The sequence below is a fragment of the Nyctereutes procyonoides genome, unplaced genomic scaffold, assembly GCF_905146905.1.
Source record: "Nyctereutes procyonoides isolate TBG_1078 unplaced genomic scaffold, NYPRO_anot_genome, whole genome shotgun sequence".
NCBI classification, from domain to species: Eukaryota; Metazoa; Chordata; class Mammalia; order Carnivora; family Canidae; genus Nyctereutes; species Nyctereutes procyonoides.
This window is the reverse complement of record NW_026575025.1, coordinates 2,630,925-2,654,818: the sequence shown is the minus strand read 5'-3', so window position 1 is coordinate 2,654,818 and position 23,894 is coordinate 2,630,925. Positions and strand designations below refer to the sequence as shown.

At 50.8% G+C, this 23,894-nt stretch overlaps 2 protein-coding genes across 13 annotated transcripts in view; one reads left to right on the top strand and one right to left on the bottom strand.

Annotated features, from left to right (window-relative positions):
• The first annotated feature begins 922 nt into the window (after positions 1-922).
• Positions 923-6,696, top strand: LARGE2 (LARGE xylosyl- and glucuronyltransferase 2). Of its 2 annotated transcripts, XM_055314894.1 has the most exons (14): positions 923-1,106; positions 1,200-1,556; positions 1,880-1,962; positions 2,213-2,336; positions 2,587-2,758; positions 2,886-2,990; positions 3,467-3,579; positions 3,665-3,790; positions 3,871-4,026; positions 4,135-4,295; positions 4,708-4,986; positions 5,278-5,427; positions 5,524-5,719; positions 5,974-6,696. In XM_055314894.1, the coding sequence occupies exons 2-14, from the start codon at positions 1,260-1,262 to the stop codon at positions 6,178-6,180; spliced, it is 2,169 nt and encodes a 722-aa protein (XP_055170869.1). In that variant the 5' UTR covers positions 923-1,106; positions 1,200-1,259; the 3' UTR covers positions 6,181-6,696. The 2 variants fall into 2 exon arrangements, with proteins under 2 accessions (XP_055170869.1, XP_055170870.1); XM_055314895.1 differs by lacking the exons at positions 923-1,106; positions 1,200-1,556 and having other exon boundaries at positions 1,922-1,962; positions 2,090-2,336.
• Positions 6,697-10,655: 3,959 nt separating this feature from the next.
• The window catches only part of PHF21A (PHD finger protein 21A), a 191,667-nt gene continuing 178,428 nt past the window's right edge, over positions 10,656-23,894 (bottom strand). For all 11 annotated transcript variants that reach the window (XM_055313066.1, XM_055313027.1, XM_055313005.1 and 8 more), the window contains 6 exons: positions 23,756-23,816; positions 20,847-21,010; positions 14,610-14,765; positions 13,295-13,370; positions 12,804-12,907; positions 10,656-11,442 (listed from right to left, as the gene is read on the bottom strand). In XM_055313066.1, coding sequence (XP_055169041.1) covers positions 11,185-11,442; positions 12,804-12,907; positions 13,295-13,370; positions 14,610-14,765; positions 20,847-21,010; positions 23,756-23,816 — 819 coding nt within the window. In that variant the 3' untranslated portion in view covers positions 10,656-11,184. The remainder of the gene's footprint in view (positions 11,443-12,803; positions 12,908-13,294; positions 13,371-14,609; positions 14,766-20,846; positions 21,011-23,755; positions 23,817-23,894) is intronic.

Sequence of the window (23,894 nt, the reverse complement as noted above, 5' to 3'; positions counted from 1 at the left end):
TCCATGAGCAGCCTTCCCAAGAGGGAGACCTGCTACACACAAGTCCACAAGGTGGACTTCAGAGGACTGCTAGGAATAAAATAAACCAAGAGATATAGAAGGAGGAGCTGGCCTTGTGAGAATCTGGAAGAATCCAGGCAGAAGGAACATCCAGGGCAAGTCCAGGCCCAGGAAGGCTTTCCAGAAGAGCAACTGGACACTTTGCCTTCAGGGAAGGGGCCTGGGGGAAGGGGTGGGTGTTCTAACAGGTCCCTTCTGGGAGGGGACTGAGACTTGAGGCTCCTCAAAGCTCAGCTCCGGGCCTGGCTCAGTGTGTGCTCGGTCAACCGTGACTGTCGTTGTTCCGGGCCAGAGCGCCCACCTCTCCCTCCAGGGCCGAGGCCAGGCTGCGGCCTGCTGTGGGGTGCTAGGTGGGGCACAGTTAGAAATACAGCCCCGACACCAGGCACGATGCGCAGGTCCAGGCAAGGGTGGGGGGTTCTGGTTCCCGCTTCAGTGAGGCCCCAGGCCAGCTCCGGGGCCGGAGACGACCTTCGCAAGGCGGCTTTGTCCCGGCCGCGCCGCCAGGCCCGCCGGCCAGAAACGCACGGGGCGGAGCGGCCGGGAGCTCCAGGTGCCCCGCCTCCAGGGCCCGGAGCAGGTGTCCCTGACCCCCGAGGCCGCGCATTCCACTCCTTCCTCCTTAGCCCCGGCCTTCTCTTTGATCCCGGGCCGGGGTCACGGGCCCCTCCCCCGGTGGGAGTTTTAGGGGAGGAGATGGGGCCTCTGAGCTGGGAAGAGGGGGATGGGCTCGGGGCAGGTGGCGGGGACTGGGCCTTCCCGGGTGGCTGCCCCCGTTCCCTCCAGCCATCCGGGGAGGTTCTCCGGGTACCTCCCGGGATTGCGGGGAGCTCAGGGGGAGGACCGTCGGTGCCGGAGCAGGGGCTGGACCCCCGGGGGGGTCCCCGCCCCTTTGGGCTCAGCCGCGCGGAGGTGAAACCTGAACCCAGGTTGGGGGCGGGGCTGGCTCCTGCTCGGACGGGGCTGGCCTGCGCCTCCACCCCTGGCCCTGCACCCCGGCCGGCTTCTGGAAGCGGATCGTCGGCGTCCCCGAGCCGCTGGAGCAGGTGCGGTGGCGACTCAGGGCGAGAGGGAGGACGAGGCGGCCGTCGGGCCCGCCGCCCCAGGCTGAGCCTCCAACCTCCGCCCGCGATCCACAGGGACAGCGATGGAGCCCCCGGCCCGGGGTCGCGCCCCGCCCTGAGCCCCCGCCCGCGGCCATGCTGCCCCGAGGGCGCGCCCGGGCGCTGGGGGCCGCCGCGCTGCTGCTGCTGCTGCTGCTGCTGCTGCTCCTGGTCGGATTCTTCCAGTTTGGCAGAGACGGGAAGTGCGAGTGCGGCGGCCCAGGCGGCGCGCGGAGGGACCCGGGCTCCGTCCCCTGCACGCCGACGCCGTGTGTCTCCCCGGGCGGGCGGCCGCGGGGCGCCGCTGCCGTCGACGGGGACCGGCCTGCGCACCGCGGGGGGCACAGCCGCCCCGACTGCGTCCCGCCGCGGCCGCCGCTGCCCAAGTGCGAGGTGGGTGCGCGCGGCCCCGGGCGGCGGGAATCTCGGGGGCGCCCCCCCGCCGGCCCCCCGGGCACCTGTGGGAATCCCTGCACCTGGCGACGCTCCGCCAGGTGGCTCCGGACTGGCCGGCTGGTGGGGGACGCCTCCCCCGCTCCCGGCCTCAGTTTCCCCATCTGTGAAATAGGGCTGGACCCCGGCTCCGCACGCCCCCGCCTCTTCCTTAGCTCTGTTGCGGGGCGGGGCTTCGCTGCCCGCGGCCCGGCCTGCGCCGTCCTAGGTCTTAGCGGCTGGCGGGGGAGGGGCCGCTGCCCACCTGCACGTCCCCTCCCCAGCTCTTGCACGTGGCCGTCGTGTGTGCGGGACATAACTCCAGCCGAGACCTCGTCACCCTGGTGAAATCTGTGCTCTTCTACAGGTATAACCAGGTGTCAGGGCGAGGGCGGGGAGTCAGGAGTGGGGAAGGGAACAAAGCCTCGGGAACATATGGGAGCTCCAGTTACCCCATCTGCCCCACAGGGACAGTGTCCCTTCCTCCTTTGAAGGTCCCGGTACAGAAAAGCTCTTTGCCGAAGTTGGTGCTTCGACTTCTGAGTCCCTCCAGAGGGTCTTGTCCCCTGTTTCTCCTTCTTGGGCCTAGCGGCTTTCCTCACCTGTCCTTCCCAAAGGAAAAATCCACTGCACTTCCATCTGGTGACTGATGCCACGGCCAGGAACATTCTGGAGATGCTCTTCCACACGTGGATGGTGCCCGCAGTCCGGGTCAGCTTCTATGACGCGGAGGAGCTCAAGGCAGGAGCCCTGGCCCTTTTGCACCTCTTTCTGGCAGTGCCCAGCTCTTTCCTTCCTCGCAGGGCATGGGGGGGGGGCATGGCAGAGAGGCTAGAGCTGCCTGGGACCCCCAGTCTCATCACACCTACAGAAGCACCAATCCCTCAGCCTCCCTGGGCCTATGCCTTCTTCCCCGTGTCACCCTGAGCAGGTTCTGGCACTCATGGGCCCTTCTCTGCCAGGTTCATGCCCTGTCCTCCCCACCCTACAGCCCCAGATTTCCTGGATTCCCAACAAGCACTACTCTGGCCTGTACGGGCTAATGAAGCTAGTGCTGCCTGGTGTCCTGCCCCCTGACCTGGCCCGTGTCATTGTCCTGGACACCGACGTCACCTTCGCCTCTGATATTGCAGAGCTCTGGGCACTCTTTGCTCACTTTTCTGGTGAGAGACCTGGGACCCAGCCCCAGCCAGTCCCCCTCCCTGGCCCGCCCAGGCCCCGCTGTGGCCTATTGCTGAACCGAGGTCCAGTGGGGGCCTCAGGCAGCTCCCTCGTGCCCTCCCTCCCCAGACGAGCAGGTGATCGGTCTTGTGGAGAACCAGAGCGACTGGTACCTGGGCAACCTCTGGAGGAACCACAGGCCCTGGCCTGCCTTGGGCCGGGGATTTAACACAGGTGGGCCAGTGGTTGGGGGAGGCAGGAGGGGTGGCCACTGGTCCTCAGGACCCAGGGACTGGGCAGGGCACAGAATGCTAGGAGCCCCCCACCCCCGGAAGAATAGTGCTGTCAAAAGAACACCAGAAGAAGAGCCAGAAACAGTTCTAACCTTGGCTATTTGTGCTGAATGACTTTGGCCAAGCCACTTGGTCCCCCTGGGCTTCTGTTTTCTCATCCATTAAATGGGGATGACGTTGCCAGTCCCGGGGTCACTGAGTGTGAGAAGATGCCTGTGGAGGTGCTCTGTAAGCTATGCAGTGTCCTCCTTCACCCCCAAGAGGAGTGATCATTGGCCAAACTGGTCCACGCTCCTGTCTGAACAGTCAGAAAATGCCACTAAGTCAAAGAGTAAACATTCAAAAGACGGCTTCATGACCTCTGACCCCAGGAGCAGGGTTAGCCCAGGTGAGTATGATGCCCCTTCCCCTGGGCAGGTGTGATCCTCCTGTGGCTGGACCGGCTCCGGCAGGCTGGCTGGGAGCAGATGTGGAAGCTGACAGCCGGGCAGGAGCTCCTCACCCTGCCCTCCACCTCGCTGGCGGACCAGGTCAGGGGCAGCCTTTGCCCCGGGGTGGGGGGTGGTGGGCAGGGAGTAGGCTCTGGGCCGAGGCACGACAGCTGTCTCTGCCCAGGATATCTTCAATGCCGTTATCAAGGAGCACCCGGGGTTGGTGCAGCCCCTGCCCTGCGTCTGGAACGTTCAGCTGTCAGACCACACGCTGGCTGAGCGCTGCTACTCGGAGGCAGCTGATCTCAAGGTGAGTGGGGTGGGGGCTGCTGAGTGGGGGGCTCCTGTTCCCTGCTCCCATCCCCTGAACAACACCCTCCTGGGGCCCAGGTGATCCACTGGAACTCACCAAAGAAGCTGCGCGTGAAGAACAAGCACGTGGCCTACTTCCGCAACCTCTACCTGACTTTCCTGGAATATGATGGGAACCTGCTGCGGAGGGAGCTCTTCGGGTGCCCCAGCCCGCCGCTGTCTGGGGCCAAGCAGGTGGGAGGGAGCCGCCTACCCTTGGCTCCGGGGACGCTCCCCCCCCTGCTTTGGTGGGCCCGGGCCTTGTCTGGGGACTCATGTCCCTGGGACACCCCCCTCCCCCAGTTGCAGCAGGCCCTGGCACACCTGGACGAGGAAGATGCCTGCTTCGAGTTCCGGCAGCAGCAGCTCATGGTACACCGTGTGCACGTCACCTTCCTGCCCCACGTGCCGCCGCCCACCCGGCCTCACGACGTCACCCTGGTGGCCCAGCTCTCTATGGACCGGTGAGAGGGCCGAGGACGGCTGCAGGGAGCGAGGCAGGGGCTGGGACCGGGAATCCCCAAGAGTACGGTTTCAGTGGGCGGAAGGAAGAGCTCTTGCGGCCTGATGCTTGAGGACTTCCAGAATGTGGAGACACTGGCTGCTCTTAAGGGCTTGGGTTTGGGGAATCTCGCAGGTGCCTGGAACTGCCCATCCGTAGCCCTGGGACCACGGGCAAGTCTTGAGGTCTCTGGCCTTTGGTGTTCTTATTTGTTCCATGAGAAAGGGCCCACCCGGGGGGTACGTGGGAGGATTCAGTAAGACCCTATAAAGAGCCCGTGGCAGGTGCGCAGGAAGTCACCGGAAGGGTGTCTACGGCAGGACCCCGGGGAGGTATTCCAGCTGGCCTTGGGCTGACCACCCCCCTCGCCCCAGGCTGCAGATGCTAGAAGCCCTGTGCAGGCACTGGCCGGGCCCCATGAGCCTGGCCTTATACCTCACAGACGCAGAGGCCCAGCAGTTCCTGCGGTTCGTCGAGGCCTCGGCAGTGCTCTCTGCCCGGCAGGACGTGGCCTACCACGTGGTGTACCGTGAGGGCCCCCTCTACCCCGTCAACCAGCTGCGAAATGTGGCCTTGGCCCAGGCCCTCACGCCTTACGTCTTCCTCAGCGACATCGACTTCCTGCCTGCCTTCTCGCTCTACGACTACCTCAGGTGGGCCTGAGGAGGGCGGGGGAGGGACGGCCTCTGGGTGCCTGAGGCCGGGGGGTGGGCACCCGCAGGACCCTCGCAAGCGTGTGGCTGCGCCTTCCAGGGCCTCGGTTTCCTCTGTAAGATGGGTTTGTATTGGGGCGGGGGGCGCCCATGTCGGTTCTCTGGGCTCTCTGGGCTGCCGCAGGGAGGCAGCCCTGCTCCCCGTAGACGCCCCATTGTGTCTGTGAGGGCCAGCTGGCCTGGGGAGTCGACTCCCCTCTTCTCCCCTGTTGATGGGTGCTCCCCGCTCAGGGCCTCCATCGAGCAGCTGCAGCTGGGCAGCGAGCAGAAAGCGGCTCTGGTGGTGCCAGCGTTCGAGACCCTCCACTACCGCTTCAGCTTCCCCAGTTCCAAGGCCGAACTGCTGGCCCTGCTGGACTCTGGCGCTCTCTATACCTTCAGGTAGGGGAGGCCGCTGCTCCGCTCCCCACACGGGCCCCCGCCCGCTCACCGAGCTCCCCGCCTTAGCTGGGCACCCTGCCCCATCTTGTACCACAGGTTCCACGAGTGGCCCCGGGGTCACGCGGCCACAGACTATGTCCGCTGGCGGGAGGCTCGGACCCCATACCGTGTGCAGTGGGCAGCTGACTACGAGCCCTACGTGGTGGTGCCTCGTGATTGTCCCCGCTATGACCCCCGATTCGTGGGCTTCGGCTGGAACAAGGTGGCCCACATCGTGGAGCTGGATGCACAGGTGAGGACGTGCCTTGCTACCTCCAGTTTCCATTTGAATACCTCCAGGGCCAGAGAGCTCACTACACCTCAGCATGGCACACTGCACCGTTAGGCAGGACTGTTAGAAATTTCACCTCTGTGTAGAACTACAATCTGCCCTTGACCCTTACTTTGGCTATTAGGGGCTACCAAATAAACCTGCCCCCATCCCCCAGAGCTGCAATCCTCCCCCCAGCCCAGGCAATGAATGTCCCTCTGCCTCTACCCCTGCAGGAATACGAGCTCCTGGTGCTGCCAGACGCCTTCACCATCCACCTGCCACATGCCCCAAGCCTTGACATATCTCGCTTCCGCTCCAGCCCCACCTACCGTGACTGCCTCCAGGCCCTCAAGGATGAGTTCCACCAGGACTTGTCCCGTCGCTACGGGGCTGCTGCCCTCAAATACCTCACTGCCCTGCAGCAGCCCCGAGGCGCCTGAACTCCGGAGACTGGGCCTGTATGGCTCACCCCTACCCTCCACTTTGGCTCTCACACACTCCTGAGGACACTGAAGCAACCCTGCCACCCTAACCCCCCTCCCTACTATCTAAATTATTTAAGGTCTCAGTGGAAAGGGCTTCAGTTGGAGCACCTGTGTGGTGGGGCCTGGGGGCCTCCCCTTGCTGCTATCTATGGCTGGGGTCTAGGCTCCCTCTGCTATTGTTTTGGAGCTGGTTCCTCCCATCTTCCTCTGTACATCTCTTTTTCATAATCAAAGTTCTTCAAGCTCCTTTTCGTGTTCCGTCTGGTTTGGGGCATGAGGGTGTGGGTCAGCGGGGAAGGTGCTCAGTCTCCCAGGAGCTTCAGGAGGGCCCTGGACCCTCCCCTGGAGGCCCGAACCAGAGTGTATCTTGCCCACCCTCCCCTGCCCCAAACCCGACACCATGAGGCTGAGAGACTTTATTTGGCTTTATTTAGTAAAATGTTAAAATAAATAAATACAAATTGATCAGCTGCTCTGGATCCCCCCCACCCCCTCAAAACAAAAATGAAACAAACAAAAACAAAAACTTTGAAGCACAAAACTCCAAATACAAGTTCTATCAAGACTGAAATCACAGAGGGCGTGGACAAGAGACAGGATTGGGGGCTGGCTGGCTCTTTTCTGCTTGGAGCGTGCTGACTTCTGGCTGCCCATCCTGTCCTGCCTGACTGCGGCTCACCCTGGGCTGAGGACCCGACGACACAGAGGTGCAGAGGCCACAGGCCACTGTGGGGGACGGCGGAGTCCTCAGGGAGGAAGGGCCTTGTGGGAGGAGGGACAAAGTGGAAATGGGAGCCCTGCCCTTCCTCTCCCAGGGCCATTTTTCAAGAGTTCCACCCTGGCTCTCTCTCTGGAGGGGGCGACCCCCAGCTTCCTCCCCTTCACGATTGCCAGGGGCCAGGGGACTCTTCCCAAGGGCCGCCCCCTCCCTTAGAGAGGAGCAGACACTGAGGATGGCTGTAAGTCAGGGTGAGAGTGGATCTCCTGTTTCCTGTGGAGGGTGCCCAGCTGAGGGGTGGGGGTGAGGCCCACAGTCGTCTACACAGAGCAAAGTTGCCCCTATCCAGCAGAAGCCATGGAATCTGGAGAACCCAGGGCCTGGAGAATACCTGAGCCACCATCCATCCTACTACCCAGAGGAGCCTTTTACCTCTGGGGTAAAAGTCTCCTAAATTAAGCCCTTTGGATAAGAAAGACCACACCCTAAAAGGAAGTGAAGGGAGAAAACCGCTTAGAGCGCATGATGTGTGACTTGGGAGTGAGAGCCCAGAGAGACTCTGCTGGCCCCAAGAGGAAGTATCAGAGATGGCTGGAGGGGCAACTGTACATGCAGACTTCATGAGCTGGAAACAGTCCCCCTCACTCATGTGGAGAGACGTGAGGGCAGCACTTGTGCCCGTTCGCACTACCTGTTGAGCCTGAGCCAGGAAGAAGGGACGGGCAGGCCCCGCAGGGAACCCGGGCACTCACATGATGCCAGCAGTGCAGCCCCACGCAGGAAAGGCCCCACCAGAGGCTGGCCAGAGCCGGGTTGCCCCAAGGGCCTGATAAGGAAGGGAGGAAGCAGAACTCTGGATGAGCTCAGCAGAAGGGAGACAAGACCCAGCAGGCTCCAGGGAAGAAAAAGGACCTGCAGGCGGCACTGGCAAGAACGTGAGGCGGGAAGATGACAGCAACGTGACCTCACCGGCTTCAGGGTGCAGTGCCTGCGCGGCTGGCCTCCTGTTCAAGGGCCCACTGGCAGCCACTCCCTGGCCTCTGAAGTGACTGCAAAGCCAGCTGGTCTGAGATGTGTCTGTGAGCAGCTAGGCCTGAGCATGGCGAAAGAGTAGCAGCGGGGGGAGGAGGAAGAGGTGAAGATGGCCCAGGTGAAGCAGTCACAGAAGTGTGTCTCAGGGGGTGACAAGCACCCACAGGTCTAGGGCACAGAGAGAGGGTCTTTTCTTGGCAGTAAGTAGTTTTGGAATTTGAATCCAGAATGTGGGTTTGGGCCAGAGTTACATTTTGTACCCCACACCAGCTGACTCACGAAATAGTCCGTATCTGCACTTTAGGAAGATCATACCCCAACCCCAGGCAAGGCCAGAGCGGGGTACTCACAGCAGCAGGCAAAATACTGGTGGATTCCTAGCTCTACCCGCCCCCCAAGCTTCCCCAGACACCCCGGGAATTCTCAGGCAGCTTTCTGAGCCTCTAGTGATGATTGTTTCCCTAACTTCTTTCAAGAAAAGATTTGTACTATGTGGCAACTTGCGGCCTCTGGGCCCAGACAAGTCAAATGGAAGAGCTCAAGACCAGGCATACAGCCTGATGCTGGGCTCTGAACCTTTGCCAACTATTCCTCCAACTAGTCTAGGCATCTCCACAGCTCCCTGACTAGACGTAGCACCTTGGTTTCTGCAGGAGAAAAAGGAGCTCCTCTGTCCCCCTGCCAGGCAACCTCACACCGCCAGGGCCTGACTCTGAGGCCTGTTTAGCCACTCTTAATCCCCTAACATTCCTGGGAAGATGAAATGGCCAGTAGAGATGAAGCATATCTTACCTAAGAAGTTTTCCTTTCTCTTGCATTTGCTCTCAGGGTTTAATTGGGCAAGCGGGGAAACTAACGGGACCTTTTCTGCCACTCCTAGACTCTGGCCATTAGAGAGTATGGGGTGGGCTTGGGAGAGATGTCCCAGGAGTGCTGGGGCCCCCAGGGCCTGCCTCCCTTCTGGGGGCCAGGCACGCAATGGGCCATGGTCTCCAATGGGAGAACATGCCTGACAAAATTGACCTCCCACGAGGCAAGATGATAAAAATGGTCCGAGTCTTTCAGAACCCTGGTTTTCTCATGAAGGAGACAGGCCAGGCCAAGGCAAGCACAGCGATTCTAGCCAAAGGTCACCCAGGAAGCCTGAGGATGGGCAAAGGGCAATAGACAGCCACATCTGGTACCTGGAGCCAGCAGGCAGAAAAAGCAGCTGGAGAGTCAGACCTCTTCAAAGGCAAGACAGACACAAAGGCCACCCTGGGGCTCTTTGTCTCAGAGACACCATGTACCCTCAAGACATCTCACTCCTGCATTCTTTCTCAGTGCCAAGGGCTGATGCAGCCAGCCTGCCCCCTGCACCCCGCCCCCCCCCCCAAGGCTAGGGTGCATGGGCACCAATGAGTGTCACAGGCCATGTCCTTCAGAGTTGTCCCGCAGGCACTCACAATGCTGGTGGCTGAAAGACGGAGAGCAGCACCAAAGTAAGGGATCTTATTTAGGCACCAGCCTTTTGCTCTAGCAAAATCCGAGGAAACAATGGGTAGGGTAGGGTCCTGATACCATCCACACGCCACTCAGGCTTCAAGAACAGAAGCCCAGATCCCTGCACCAAGAAGAGAGGACAGTCCTTTCCGAGGAGGGGAGAGTGGTGGGAGGGCTTGGCTGCTGCCCGTCAGGGCTGCAGTTGTCCAGAGGACAGAAATCATGGAGACTAGCCCACCAGTCTTGAGACACAAACACAGCAAAATGTCATCATGATCAGCAGGTTCTGTGCTAAAAAATTATAACTACACAGCATTTTCTCCAGTTCTGACACCTTTTTAATAGAAATCACTGTTTTTAGGAAACAAATAGCACTTTTGTAATTTTTTTTACAATGTTTCTTACCTTGATCTTAATTTAAGTAACACTAGGAAGACCTCAATATCTTTTATTTTCCTTTTTAATTTAAAAAAAAGTTGTTGTTGTTGTTTTCCCCAGATACAAAGATTTTTGCCCTTGCATAAAAAACAGTGCCCCAAACGATGACACAAGGACTCACACAGACTCACTGGACCTCACTGACACTATGATTCCTAGTCTACCATGCACGGCCTCGACTACCCTTAATTGACTGTCAGCCTGAAAAACAGCTTTTCTATTCCTTATTTTAGTTTTTGTTACCAAAAAAGTAAAAGAAACAAAATAAAACTTCTTAAAGAAAAAAAACAAAACAAAACAACAAAAATTTAAAAAAAAAGAGAGAAAAGAAACATCTCCATTCAATTCACACACACCTGGGTCGCGTGCTGCTTCGCTCAGAATCTTCTCTTCTTATAAATATAGAAAAGGGATGGAGCTTGTTTTCAAGTAAAAATCACTGATCCACCTTTTTTTCCTTCCTGGACACACACACACCCTTCTTCCCTGCTCTGGCAATGGCCAGCAGGGGTGGCCTCTGCCTGTTGCCTGAGAGGGAAGGTAACCGGATCATCCGCGGGGATGCGCGCCAATTTGCCAAAGCAGGGAAGGAACTCGGGGGAGTGGTGGGGGCGCCCGCGGCGGGAAGTGGAATGCACAGAAGGACCTCGGGGCTGTCCTCCTCCGTGCACTGTGCCCCACCCCAGACAATAGGAAATACTGCTTATTTGATAGACTTTTCCCACCCGGCTCCCTCCCCTTCCCTCCCATCCCTCCTCTGGGCACTGGGGTTGGTTAAATCTTGATTTCCTTTTTTTTTTGGTTTTATAGTAGTGAAAGTTTAGAAACAGGAAAGCCCACACACTCTTTGGACTTGTCTTCTCTACCTAAACAAACGGCTCGGCAAATAAGGATCTGAAACCTGCTCTCCTCCCTCCGCCCGTCCCTGCTCCCCACCCAACAAAACAAAAACAAACCCATGGTGGCTGTGGAGGCTGCTGCAGGCACACACTGGTGTATAATAGAGAGAGTAAATATATTATTTCACTTGGCATGGTGCTGGCAAAGAACCTCCAGCTGGCACTATTTCATGTAACATGGTCCAATCTTTGCATGTACACACAGAATAAGAAGGATCAATTGGCAAACTCTGGTGCCACCTGGCACAAGCATCTTCTCTCTCTCTGGAACCAAAGAACCAAAAGAATTCTGTACTTTCCAGAAGAAATCCGGCTTTGCTTTTCTAGAGTCTTCAGTGTTTTTGCTCTCCTTGCCGCCGGGATCCCGTGGCTTCTCCTCTCGGGGCTCTGTTATTTAGTCTCGTCCCCCTGGGTACAGTTCGCTGTGCAGCTCTGGGAGGAGGGGGAGTGGGCCGGCGTAGAGGTGGCGGCGTTGGCAGGGGGGGTACAGTCCGGGCCGTTGGAGATGGCCCCCACAGTGGCCTCAGAGTCTACAGGTTTGGAGAGGTCGATGCCGTGGATGAGGCGGATCAGCTGTTTTACCTTCTCCAGGGAGCTGTGCATCTCCTTCTGTCGGGCCAAGATGGTATTCTTCATTTCCATGCATTTCTGCAGCAAATGAGAAGGGCAGTGGCACTGAGCCTCCGTGGCTTTTCTGACAGGCCTGGCAGCTCTCTCCAGGTAAAAGAACCCTGTTGGCTGGTGTGTGCCCCTAAACTTTGTTCAGCTCTGCACTGGAGGTGGCACCACCGCCCAACAGGCAGGAGGGAGAGTGCAAGTGAGTGGTTTAAATGCCAACCCTGCTGGATACCAGGATTTAAAACCAAATGTGAATTACCATTCTAATGCTGCAAAATAAAGGTATCTTAAAAACATTCCCAGAGCAGCGCTGAAGCTGGTTTGGGCAGGTTTTGGCATGCTTCTGCCTTGCAAATGGGTGCTAATGTGCTCAGGACCGGACTGAGCTTTCGAGGGCAGAAAAGGAGCCAGTGGTATCTGGATCCAATTTGAGGGCTACCGAGGATCAGTTGGTCGGCAAGAATTTAGAGGCAGGCTGGGGGTAGCAGCACTGTGATATGTGGGAGAATCAAACACTGCAGTTGACAGAAACCCTTCTGCTCGGTCATGCACTTGTCTTTTGCCCTTTTGCCCAAGGTCTCCCACAGCTGCTGACTTCTGGTCTAAGCAAAAAGAATGTGAAACCTGCATGCCATGGGTACTACGGTGATGAGGAGAAAGGAGCCGAGAGGGACAGCTCAACTGCCACCAAGTCCAGGGTACTGCCCGCTGCCCATGAGAGCTGAGGCCACCTGGCTCCAAAAAGGGGAGGGGTGCCTACCCAGTGAGAAATAAAATTTGCTCTGGCAGGGCCTCAGAATCTCTGCTGCAAATACAACCCTGGACAGGCCAGGCTGTTGGATTGTATACAACACCTGGACAGGCCAGGCTGGGCAGTATTTACTTCCAATACTTGTCTCCAGAAACCTCTCTTCCTTAAGCTGGTCAGGAAAACCTGGAGATGCAATCAGCAGGGTGTGGAAGAAAGGACGGGAGCAAAGCGCTGTGCAGACAGATCACTAACTGGGATGACTAGAAAGGCTTCTATACAGGACCTGATCTGTGTCTACCAGGCATCGGGAGAGGCTCCAGTCTCCTCCTACACCCACTCAGGCACACACAGAGGTGGTGGCCATACTGCTGCAGCTGCTACTTCATCTCTTCAGCCTGGACACTGAAAATCCTCTCTCAGATGAAAGCCAACAGGAGGTTCCAGAGCTTGGAGAAGGTACCACATACCAACTGGCCGCCTGTCCTGAGGGCCGAACTGTAACTTGGAGGCACACTGCGTCCACCCAAATTAACTGTTAATAAGCTGAAGGACTGGCATGGGCCCTTGGGAGCCACATGTACTATTCTACATGTGAGAGTCCCTATCCATATCTATCACCGAAGGCATAGGATTTACTTACACTTATAGAATTGCTGAGCTGTTTCACCTTCTGCTCTAGTTGTTCTCGTTCTTGTTTTAAATCTGAACTCCATTTAAGTAATTTCTGTTTCTCTTCTTCTTTTGCTGGGGGGAAAAAAAGGAACTGTTTTTAACAATGAATTATTTGAAAACGCAACTGTGTTCAGAATGCTGGCCAAAGAAGATATTTTGCCCAAAGTTCCTCTGAGCTCCAGTGTGGGTAGAGAATGTGTCCACCCAGACCTTCCCTTATTACATGTATAGACACCTATGCTAAGAAAGCTGTCAGTGGTGTGGGCCTGACTCTAAGATACCACTTCTCATTTTTCCTCTCCAAGAAAATTCTACACAAACTTTTCATCTTGTTCAATAAAAGCTTTTCATTTTTAACTTTAAATTTCCTTTTGAAAACAAAACAAGTGCTGCCATATAGCACTTTTCTTTTTAAGCAAGGGTAGGGTCACACAAAAGGGGGTGTGGATGATTATTTACCTGCTTTGTAGGCGATATAGGAATGAACAATTGCTAAAGTTCCAGGCCATGGAATTGCTTCTTCCTTTTTCAGCATCTGAAACGAGGTTTAGAAGTTTTACCTTGGTATAAACACACCTCCCTGTGTAGTGACAAGCAACGTGTCTATAGCTATTGGCAGAAAAAATCCAGGAAGATTTAAACCCTGGTCTACACTTTTCTAGACTATGAAGTTCCAGAAACTCTTAACAGAATGAAGTTCGGTGACAAGGAAAGTCAAGCCACTCAAGCCCCAGCTTAGAAAGAGGCTAGGACTTGCCGGGGCATTCCTGGCTTCTCATACATGCCACATATGATGCCCAACTACTCTGACAGCCAGACCCACTGGCATACAAGCTACATGCCTGCACGATGGCAGCAGCTGCTGGCAGTTTCATCCCTGACCTGCCTATCTCAATTTTAGTTTTTTACATCCCTCAAAGATAGCCTAACCAAAGAAATTAAGTATCAGTTCCAAATATCAAAGTATAATTTAGACTTTGTGTAGAAAATTACCAGAGTTACAGAGCAGCATCAGGAGAGAACACAGAGAGAATGGTCTCCACTACTTTACAAAGATAGTAGGATAAAAACCAGGATTAGATTTTGGGGAAAACCAGAATTTTCTCAAACAGGATTCCAAAGAACTGAGCAGCATCCCAAAGCTTGCTGAGCTATTGGGCCTATTATTTATACTTTGCCTACTTCCAAAAAAGACTGAAACAGCTTATCATGAAAACATAAAGGTACATAAATAGTTGAGAAAAAGAGACCAGAAACTGCACAAGAAGAAGGGAAAAGAGGCTACGACAGTTAATGTTTGCCTTTCAAGTCCATGAAATAGTAAGACAGCTACTTTACAGTTAGTTCTCTGATCCCAGTGACAACACAGGTTAAAGGTGATACTGTTGTTATTTGAATTAAACAATCAATTGCACACTTTCCTTTAAGAGTTTTATTTCTAAAAGAAGAGTCTCAAAACCACATACTGGGTTTGGACCATTCTTAGAGAAAGAGGCAGAAAGTCTTATGGCTTTGAAAGGGCAAGGTCATGAGAAGATAAGTCATTTTAAATAAAGGGAAGCAGTTAGAGCCTTCCCACCTACACAGACTCCCCATCTCAGTAAAAGGACAGAGAAGCTCGAGAGGATGGACGCTATGTGGGTGAGTGCAGTGCCATGAACAGATAGGAGAGGGAAGAGACTCCACCATTCCCCCAAGTCTAAGGGGAAAGGAGGTCCTCCTGACCACACTTTCTCCTCCTCAGCCCATCACTGTCTGACCCGCTCCTTAGTACCTGGTCCTGACATCTGGGACAGATCCACATGCCCTTGGGAATCGTTTTCAGAGGAGGGTCTAAGCAGTCCAGATGATACACACGGGAACATGTGTCACACATAAGCAACTGGCCACTTTTCCTGCAAACGCTGCAAAAATCCTCATGGATATCACCCTAGGAAATTGAGAGGAAAGGTAAGAGAAAGGACAAAAAAGGTAAAATGTGAATGTTAACATGCACATTCTGGATATGTATGTTTCAGGACAATTAGTTGTGCCCCCTCCAACATGTTACAGAAGTATTCAAGGAAAGTAGGAATTGCCAATGGCACAGGCCCCACTTGCTCCATACAGCTGAGGTTCCCTGGGCAGGGACAGTATCCTTAGAGTTTACAGAAAAGCCATGTAATCACCTAGGCCCAAATTAACTTTACAGGTGATAGCTCAGCACTTATGTTTTGGTAGAGCCCAACCCACAAATCATAAAGTTTGAAGATACTGAATTCCATTCATCAAAGTGTTCCACAATATGATACAAACAATTCTCATTACCCATTTTTTAGCAGAGTTTAGGATTGGGAAAAGAAGACAGATAAAAATATGGAATTTTACTAAATTTTTTCTCAGGGAGAAAAAAATAGAGTGCACATTCAATTGGGAAAAAGATTAAGTCAGGAACAAATGAAACTCCCATCAGCTTTCTAACATGAAGAATTTAAAAAGCCAAAGCAACAGTTGACAAGGTTCTCTTAAAACCACTATTTGGCATTTGCTGTTCAATGGACCATTCTATGCTGGGAGGCTTTATTCCTCCCCATAAAATATATCACCAGATGGAAAGAGATGAGCAACCCAGTGTACTCTGTCCCCGCCCCCATCACTGAAAGTTCTGGTACTCAGGTAAGTCTGCGGGAACCCTATGAACAGAAGGCAACAGCAGGAAAAAAAAAAATAAGCAAATCTACTTAATATGGAGAGGAGAATACTGAAGAGAGATAAAAAAAAAAAAGGTATTTTTCAGCAGGTCAATCCCTGGCCTGTTCCAGAAATAGGATTGATAAAGACACATGGGAAAGAAGACCGAAGACACACCAGAGGTTAGCCAGCAAGGCAGCACTGCCACTTAGGCCCCCTCTTCACTTCCAGTGTGTTGTTTTAGATTTCCAGGCTATTTTGCCAGAAGGCCTAATACAGAAACTCTGCACAGGAAGCAATGACATAGACAGCAATGTTCAATTCTTTTCAGCCGCCACTGTGGAAGGAATGTATCTTCCCAGACCTGTAATTTCTCTCTAAAGAAAAGGAAAGTCTATAATTCACTAGGGTATCTAGAACCTAGAAAACTGCTGCAAAAGGTTGTTAAGATAATCAGATAATTTCTTACATTTAGTAAGAAAATGTTATCTCTGGACAATAAAGAAGATACTCAGTATACGAGCAAAAATACTGCATAAGTGTGCCACCTCAAAGTTCAGCTTCGAGGCACCTAAAGAGGTTAAGGTTTCATCCCTTGATTTTTTTTCAATTTTTTTTTTTTTTATTTATGATAGTCACACACAGAGAGAGAGGCAGAGACATAGGCAGAGGGAGAAGCAGGCTCCATGCACTGGGAGCCTGACGTGGGATTCGATCCCGGGTCTCCAGGATCGTGCCCTGGGCCAAAGGCAGGCGCTAAACCGCTGCGCCACCCAGGGATCCCTCATCCCTTGATTAACTATAACTTTCCCTTTCATTCTTAAAATCAGGCTGAAGGGCACTCTTCTCTAGAGAAACAATCTTTCTTAAACCTGAGTCCTGTGTGAGTCTGCATCTTTAATAAGTTTATAAAAATTTAAAGGTTTCAGAGACTGGTTCACATGAATCCTAGATAAATTACTGGTGATGAAGTAAAAACAAAAAAAACTGGACATCTTATTCTGTTGGGTAAAGAGTTCTGCTCACTTTCCTTTGCTCCTGAGTAGGAGCACATCAAGAAGTGGGGGGCGGACAGTTCTTTCAAGTTTCTAAAGGAAAGATGACTTCCTATCCTATTTCCACGTTCGAGAGCAACAGTTCCCAGTCTGCTCGGTGTCAGGACCCCATATTACCAAGGACCTCAAAGAGTTTTCGTTTATGTAAATTACATTTATTGATATTTACTATATTAGAAATTTTAGAAGTTTTCAATTTTGAAATAATTACAGAATCATAGGAAGTTACGAAAACAGTGTACTGAAAACCTGTAAAATCCCAGCACACGTGCATATTCCATGTGTCATCAGAGTTATGACATCATTTTATGTCATGTAATATCTGGAAAACTCCACTGGTTACTCTTCAGAAAAAGAGAATGAAAATGGTAAAGAAGGGGATGCCTGGGTGGCTCAGCAGTTGAGTGTTTGCCTTCGGCTCAGGGCATGATCCTGGAGTCCTGGGATTGAGTCTCACATCGGGTTCCCTGCATGGAGCCTGCTTCTCCCCCTGCCTGTCTCTGCCTGTCTCTCTCTCTCATGAATGAATAAATATCTTTTTAAAAAATGGCAAATAATATTCTAGTATTATCATGAAGATAGTTTTGATTTTATAGACCCCCAAAAAGAGTCTGAAGGACCAAATTTGGAGAACAACTGCCCATAGAAATGAATAATAAAATGCCAAGGTATAGATTTTATCTACCCAGAATGGATTCTCTGATTAGCTTAAAGAGAGCAGAGAAAATCCCTTGGAGGTGCCTCTCCAGGTCAAAAGGCTCAGGCTTTGGTGACTGAATTGCTACCATAGGCCAAATGTTAAATTGAAAGATGGTGACCCATGATTCTTCGCTAGGAGCTGACTACGTGTTTTTTGCAAACATCCTGGCTATATCAACTGCAACTTCATCATTTGCTAAAAGAATTTTAGAAGTATGTCAACATATCTTCCCTTCTCATAACATGATAGTGGCAACAAGGTATATCCTGAGGATTAGTGTCTGGCTGGGTTTTGTATTACCAAGTCCTTCTAGACGGTTACTGATCCCCAGGAAATGCTTGCCTTTCAGCTGTGATTGTTTAATTAATGTTGTTGGGGCTTGTCCTACCCAGCAGCAAACACAGAGAGTCCTGTGTGCTGATTTTAATCACTGCCACTGTTAGAATACTGTAAAAGTAGAAGTCAATTATCTTAAAAAAAAAATCTATTCCACTAGGTTTAAAACTTACGAAGTTCTAACATATTTAGTGGTTTTAGAAGAGCCTTCTTTTACCTTTGGATTTCTGAGAAGAGCAGTGTTTACATTTTAAGATGAAACCTGGCAGGAGTTTTTACTTTGAGTAGATCCTTTGGGTTCAGTCTCTCAAAGAAACCCACAGATCCCTATCAGCCCAAAAGCACAAAAACCAAAAACAACCTTTAGGAGAAAGAGACTCACACGCAGAAAAGTTGGGACCATCTCTGGTACCAGCAAACAAGGTTTCTGACAAGGGCTCCTGGTACTCATTACTCAGAACAGGTTGAAAACCTTTATCAATTACTAATGCTGGAAGTCAGAAAGGCTGGATGAAATGCTGAATTCCAAGAGCAAGTCTGAGTCTTGCTATAGTCACCAGTTATGTCCATGGAAGGAAAGGCTGCCAGAGAACAGAACTTCACTGTGACCTGTCCTCCAAAGAGAACACTTCCTTTGCTACTTCTAGAATTTTAACTTAGTGTGTGCATATGGTATTCTTTTGTTCTTTGGAAAAGGGTAGACTATTAGTAAGCACTAAGAACCTTCCAGTTCAAGAGATATTTTACCTAAAGATGATCCTAAAGACAAGCTCTGTAATTGACACAAAAAAAGGGACATGTACAAAATCAAACTCTTGGTTTCCCTCCTCAAACCTGTCCTTCTTGCCATCTTGAGTAAATGAATTTTATCCTGGTAACTGCTTAGGCTGAAAACTCTGGATTCATCCTTGACTATTATCTCTTTTTCTCATACTCCATATCTAATCCTGTTGGCTCTTAAAAATATATGCAGACTCGGTCACTTTCCTCCATCTCTATGTCTACCACCCTATCAGGCCAAGCTGACCTCAGCTCTTGCCTCCTAACTGGTCTTCCTGTTCCCATCCTATCCTCTCCACAGTCTCTTATCCAGGTTTCCGATACAGTGATCCTTTTAAAATCCAAGTTGATTTTGGAAACACCTTAAAAATAGTAAACACAGGGAAGAACCATCAAAGGATGCTAAAACCACTGGGTAACATTTTGTGGGGGAACTGGATATTTATACAGACTCAAAGCTCTCTGCTTTGAGGCACCTTTACAAGTGGAGAGATTTGATGTGCTCTCTTAAGAGATGAAAGCTAACATCACCAACAACAGGACAGACCAGCGGACGACATGTGATGCACAGAAAAGGACTCGCCATCACGTATTTAGTGTTCCTACAAAAATGCATACCCTGAATCTCCTCCTGAGGAAACAATCAGATTATCCAAATGGAGGGGCACTCTACGCAGCAACTGGCTTATGTTTTAAGAAATGTCCATGCCATGAAAGACAAAGAAAGGCTGAGAAACTGTTTCAGAGTAAGAAGGCAAAAGAGATAGTACCATGACAACGAATATCAAGAGTGATCTTTTTTTTTTTTTTTTTTTTTTTAAGAGTGATCTTAATCTGGATTCTGGAGCAGAAAAAACAGAGTGCTACTAAGGCAATTATTGAGACAACTGGAGAAACCTGAATATGGACTATATGCTATATAATAATATTTACTCAATATTACATGTCCTCAATTTGATAACTACATTGTGTCTATATCAGAGTATCTGTTCTTAGAAAATATATACTGAAAGGTTTTGGGTGAAGATTAATGATGTCTGCAACTTTTTAACTAGTTCAGCAAAATATGTTTATGTGTATGTGTGCGTGTGTGCATGCATGTGTGTAGGGGGAGCACATGTGGCAAAATGGTAACAATCAGTGAATCTAGGTGAAAGGTACATATTTGTTCTTTGTATTTTCTTGCAACTTCTCTGTTTGAAAATTATCTAAATAAAAAGTTGAAAAATTATGTCACTCCTCTCCTCAGAGCCCTCCAGTGGTCCCCTATCTCCTTCCAAGTAAAAGCCCCAAGGCCCTGCACCTTGGGCCCCGCTCTGGGGTGTCTTTTCCCACCATCTCACTACTCCCTATGCCCCCACTGTCCTGGCCTTCTTGCTTTTCCTCCACACCATGTATATGCCCATCTCAGGGCTTCTGCACTGCTCTGCCCTCTGCATGGAATGCTCTCCCCTGACACATACTTACACATTCCACTTTCTACCACAGATGCTCTCTCTTCCCTCTCTTCACAAAATAAAAGGCTTCTTATCCCCCTTATTCTGTCCCAATTTTCTTTACAGAACTTATTACTACCTTTTATATGTTCATTTGCTTATCACCTGCCTCTGGCCATGTAATAGGAGCTCCTTGAGGGCAAGGAGTTGCTTTTGTTCCCTGTTCTATCCCCAGCCTTAAGAATAGCACTTGTTTAGCAGAGTAGTGCTCAGTAAGTGTTTGCTCATTTAAAAATCTTAGGGCACTAAAGAGAACACACTGATTGTGACCAGAGGGGAGGTGGGCTGGGAGAAACAGGTGACAAGCACGGAGTCACATATACGACTGCTGCATTACTGTAGTGTACACCTGAAACTCACATAGCACTGCATCCTAACTCTACTAGAATTAAAATGAAAAATGTAAAAATAAGTAAAGTAAAAACAAAAAATAAAAACCCATAATCTCAGGGTACTAGTTTATAATCCTGCAGTTTCTACATGCAGGGTTACTAAATATATGACACTTTTTTAGGAACCTGTTTAATCAATTCTGCTAAATAAAGTTGCTTGAAAGAAACGTTTTCCACTTCCTGAATTCTACCTGAAGCAGGAAACAAGGACTGCCAGGGGAATATGTGCCTTCTTCCTTTTTCCTAACCCCAAAACAAGGACAGAAACCTGAGCACCTTTCAATTACAGGAGCTGACTTCCTGTCCCTCCCTGTTCCTGAGAATGAACTCATTCACAGCAGATCAAATCCAGATTTTAAACACTCTGACTGAGCCTCCCGATGTGGTACATGATTCTCAAGGACATGGCAGGACCTGGGGCCCCGGCAGAAAACTGCCTTACATGGTATACTGTGTCTTGTAGGGATTACTGCTGTTCCAGGGTGAGTCAAGGAGATGCAGCTGGCAAGGAGACAACACATGATAACGGTTTCCCCAATGTAAGCTCTCAGAAAGAGAGTGCGCTTTTCCCAAGTTACTTACGTCTGTGGAGGTGGGGCTGGGCAGGGACACAGGCTGAACAGGTGCAGGGAAAGTGAATGTGGTCTCTGTCTTTTCATTTTCGGGGGAGTCAGGATGACTGGATGGGGGGGATGTTGGGGTAAGGGCTCCAAACCCCAGCACTGCATTGTATTTTGGAGGACGACCTATATACCAAGAGAAGGGAACAAAAAGGAAAAAAGGGGGAGGGAAAGAAAGGGGGAAAAATGATCTTACATACCTTTGGCCAGTGTTCCTCATTGGCTAGCATGGAAAAGGAAGTGAGGTAGCAGACAGAAGGTTAATACAACAGTCCCAAAGAGAGGAAGAAAAGCAAAGATTTAAATGTCATTAGAAACAACTACACGAGTCTCAAAAGAAAGGAGGATAAGACAGCCTTGGAGAATGACAGGAGGGCTACGTCATGTTGTTAAAGGGCCTTGCCTTGGGTGGATTCTGGTGATGCTCCTGGACTATTACAATTTGAGACTTCTAGTATGAAATCAAGATGTCAAAGCTCAAGAGGGGGCCACAGCTAGGAATAAGAGTTTATTTTTCCACTTCTACATGTTGTTCTCTAAGGTTTCTCTGTAACCATCACCCTTACAATCAATAATTCCCAGTTCCCAAAAATGGATTTATTTAGGATTTCTGTTTTTCCTTTTCTCTATCTATATATTGGTCATTTCACTGCTTGTGAGCATGGAGAAAGGCAAACCGAGGAGGCAAAATTCAAGTTAACTATTCTTATCCCTTGCCGATAGAGCTGGTGAGAAATATGTTCTGGGACTAGCTGGGACCTAAGAGCTAAAAAGATGTTCTGAGCTTAACAATGATTTTCAGTATGTCTAGAGTCAGAGACCCTCCCCGCTGATCAAGAACTGTCTCCCCAGGATATCTGGGTGACTCAGGGGTTGAGTGTCTGCCTTCGGCCCAGGGCGTGATCCCAGAGTCCCGGGATCAAGTCCCGCAACGGGCTCCCTGCATGGAGCCTGCTTCTCCCTCTGTGTCTCTGCCTTTCTCTCCGTGTCTCTCATGAATAAATAAAATCTTAAAAAAAAAAAAAAAAGAAGAACTGTCTCCCCACTTCTGTCACACTCTGGTGAACTACATGTCTAAGGACTAGGGTCTGCTACAAAATCTCCAAAAAGGCCCTGCCATCAGCAACACTGCTGAAGGGCTGATTGGAGCAAAAGCCCTGGGAATCAAGCCTCATGGTACAGAGAATCTATAAATGGACCCTGATGGGCGTGGCAAGATTGGTCAACCACTCCTGCCTTATGATACATCCAAGCCAGGGTCCTTGTTAGAAGAGCCAGGATTAAAGCTTCTAAGCTTTGAGTGATCAAAAGTATATATCCAGCACACCAAAGGGAAAAAAAAAAAGCCAGAGAGGCACACAACTGTCTACAAGCACTGGTAAATGGTACAGAGATCACAACTTTGCCAACAGTTATAATTTACATCAGGATTATGCACAGAGTCATGATTCTGTCAGACATTACACAAATATTACCTGTGTTAAACTGGCAATGTCTGCGGTACAAAGACAGATCATACAGGTTTGTCTTTTCTGGGGAATTTACTGCTGCCCAAAGGGGATGTGAAAGATGAATGCTCTTTGTTTACCTGCAGAAGGTACATCCTAGGCATTGTAGATACAGGCTTTCATCCTCTGACCTTGGCACTGATGCCAAGGTCTTTCTGGCTCATTCAACCCCTGTCCTCTTAGCAAATACTCCCCACCAGCAGACAAATTAACTGTGGCTTATGACTGGGGGCTCCTTTCTGAGAACTGGGTCAAAGGTTACTAAAAATTGCCAAAAATAAAACAAAAAATAACCCATGACACTGGTTACTGTGGCCCAGGAATCAATAGGAAGCAATGACTCAGGGTTTCCCAAGGAAATATTTTTGACTACTTAAAGGACAGGGCTAATGAAACATTAGATGGATCACTGAGGGTGGGTATGCTATCTCTTTCAGGTGAGGAGGTAGTAATGGTACAGGTGCAGCCCTGCCTAAAGTAGACAAAAGAAAAGGGTCAGGATGACCTCCTAGGCTTCCAATAGCTCTGAGACAGTGTGTGCTTATGCAAAAATTATTATGCTACTCCACTCACTCTGCAACCTTTCTAGCCTGGAACTATAATTCAGGGACACATTATCATGTGGAGAAAGGGACCCTGGGATGTATCACTGACATCAAAGAACAATTTCAGAACCTTGTTCATGAGCTCAAATTCAGAGCTATTAAGACCTACTCAGTCCTGCATGGAGGGCTGCTGCCTCTGCCCCGCAAGTAAGGTGCACCACCCACCTGGGGAGGCCCAAAATATGGTGATGGTGCTCTTCAGAACTTCTATTTCAGGGAGCCTGTTTTGACAATGACCTTCTTCTCTTCCCTAGCTGGAGATACCTTCAACTCCATAGATTCTAAGTTCTCAGTGTGTCTACCTCTCTCATTCCTGGAAAGTCTGCAGCTCACAGAAACTCGAGTCACGCTCTGGTTTCTCTGGCAGCAGGACGACTCAGACACTACTTAAGAACACCTTGGCAACAGCAGTGCTCTGTTCTGCTCAATGATGCTAAAATGCTTCCTTTCACACAATGTTCTGTTCACTGTGCTATTCATGGACAGCCTGGTGGGCCTGGGGCAGAACTGCTGTAGTAAGCCATTTTCTTGAGTCAGCTTTGCCAGAATCTGAGGCAAAGCAGCTTGTGATTCAGTATACAGGACTCTAATAAGAAATCTCACTCTCTTCTCCCTCTATTTTCACAAAACAGCAACAACAAAACTATTTTCAAGGGATTTAGGAGTTAGGCTCTAGGACAATGGGAGAAAGGAGGGGGGAGAAACACGACATAGAAAGCAGAAGCAACAGCAAGGGAGAGCTACAAAAAAGTACTCACCTCTCTTCCGGGTCCCAGGATGCATGGTACTGTTCAGGTATGTGACTGCACTCTTCTTGCGCTTTAAGGATTGAAGAAGGAAAGGTAACTAGTTGAATAGCACGGTTACTACGAATATTGGCACAAGCTATAGACCAAG

Excerpts from the sequence above, each read along its gene's own strand:
- LARGE2 (XM_055314894.1), top strand. The coding sequence starts at position 1,260 with ATGCTGCCCCGAGGGCGCGCCCGGGCGCTGGGGGCCGCCGCGCTGCTG. Across the intron at positions 1,557-1,879 it reads CGCCGCTGCCCAAGTGCGAG|CTCTTGCACGTGGCCGTCGT; the intron begins GTGGGTGCGCGC and ends TCCCCTCCCCAG. Across the intron at positions 3,580-3,664 it reads CCACCTCGCTGGCGGACCAG|GATATCTTCAATGCCGTTAT; the intron begins GTCAGGGGCAGC and ends GTCTCTGCCCAG.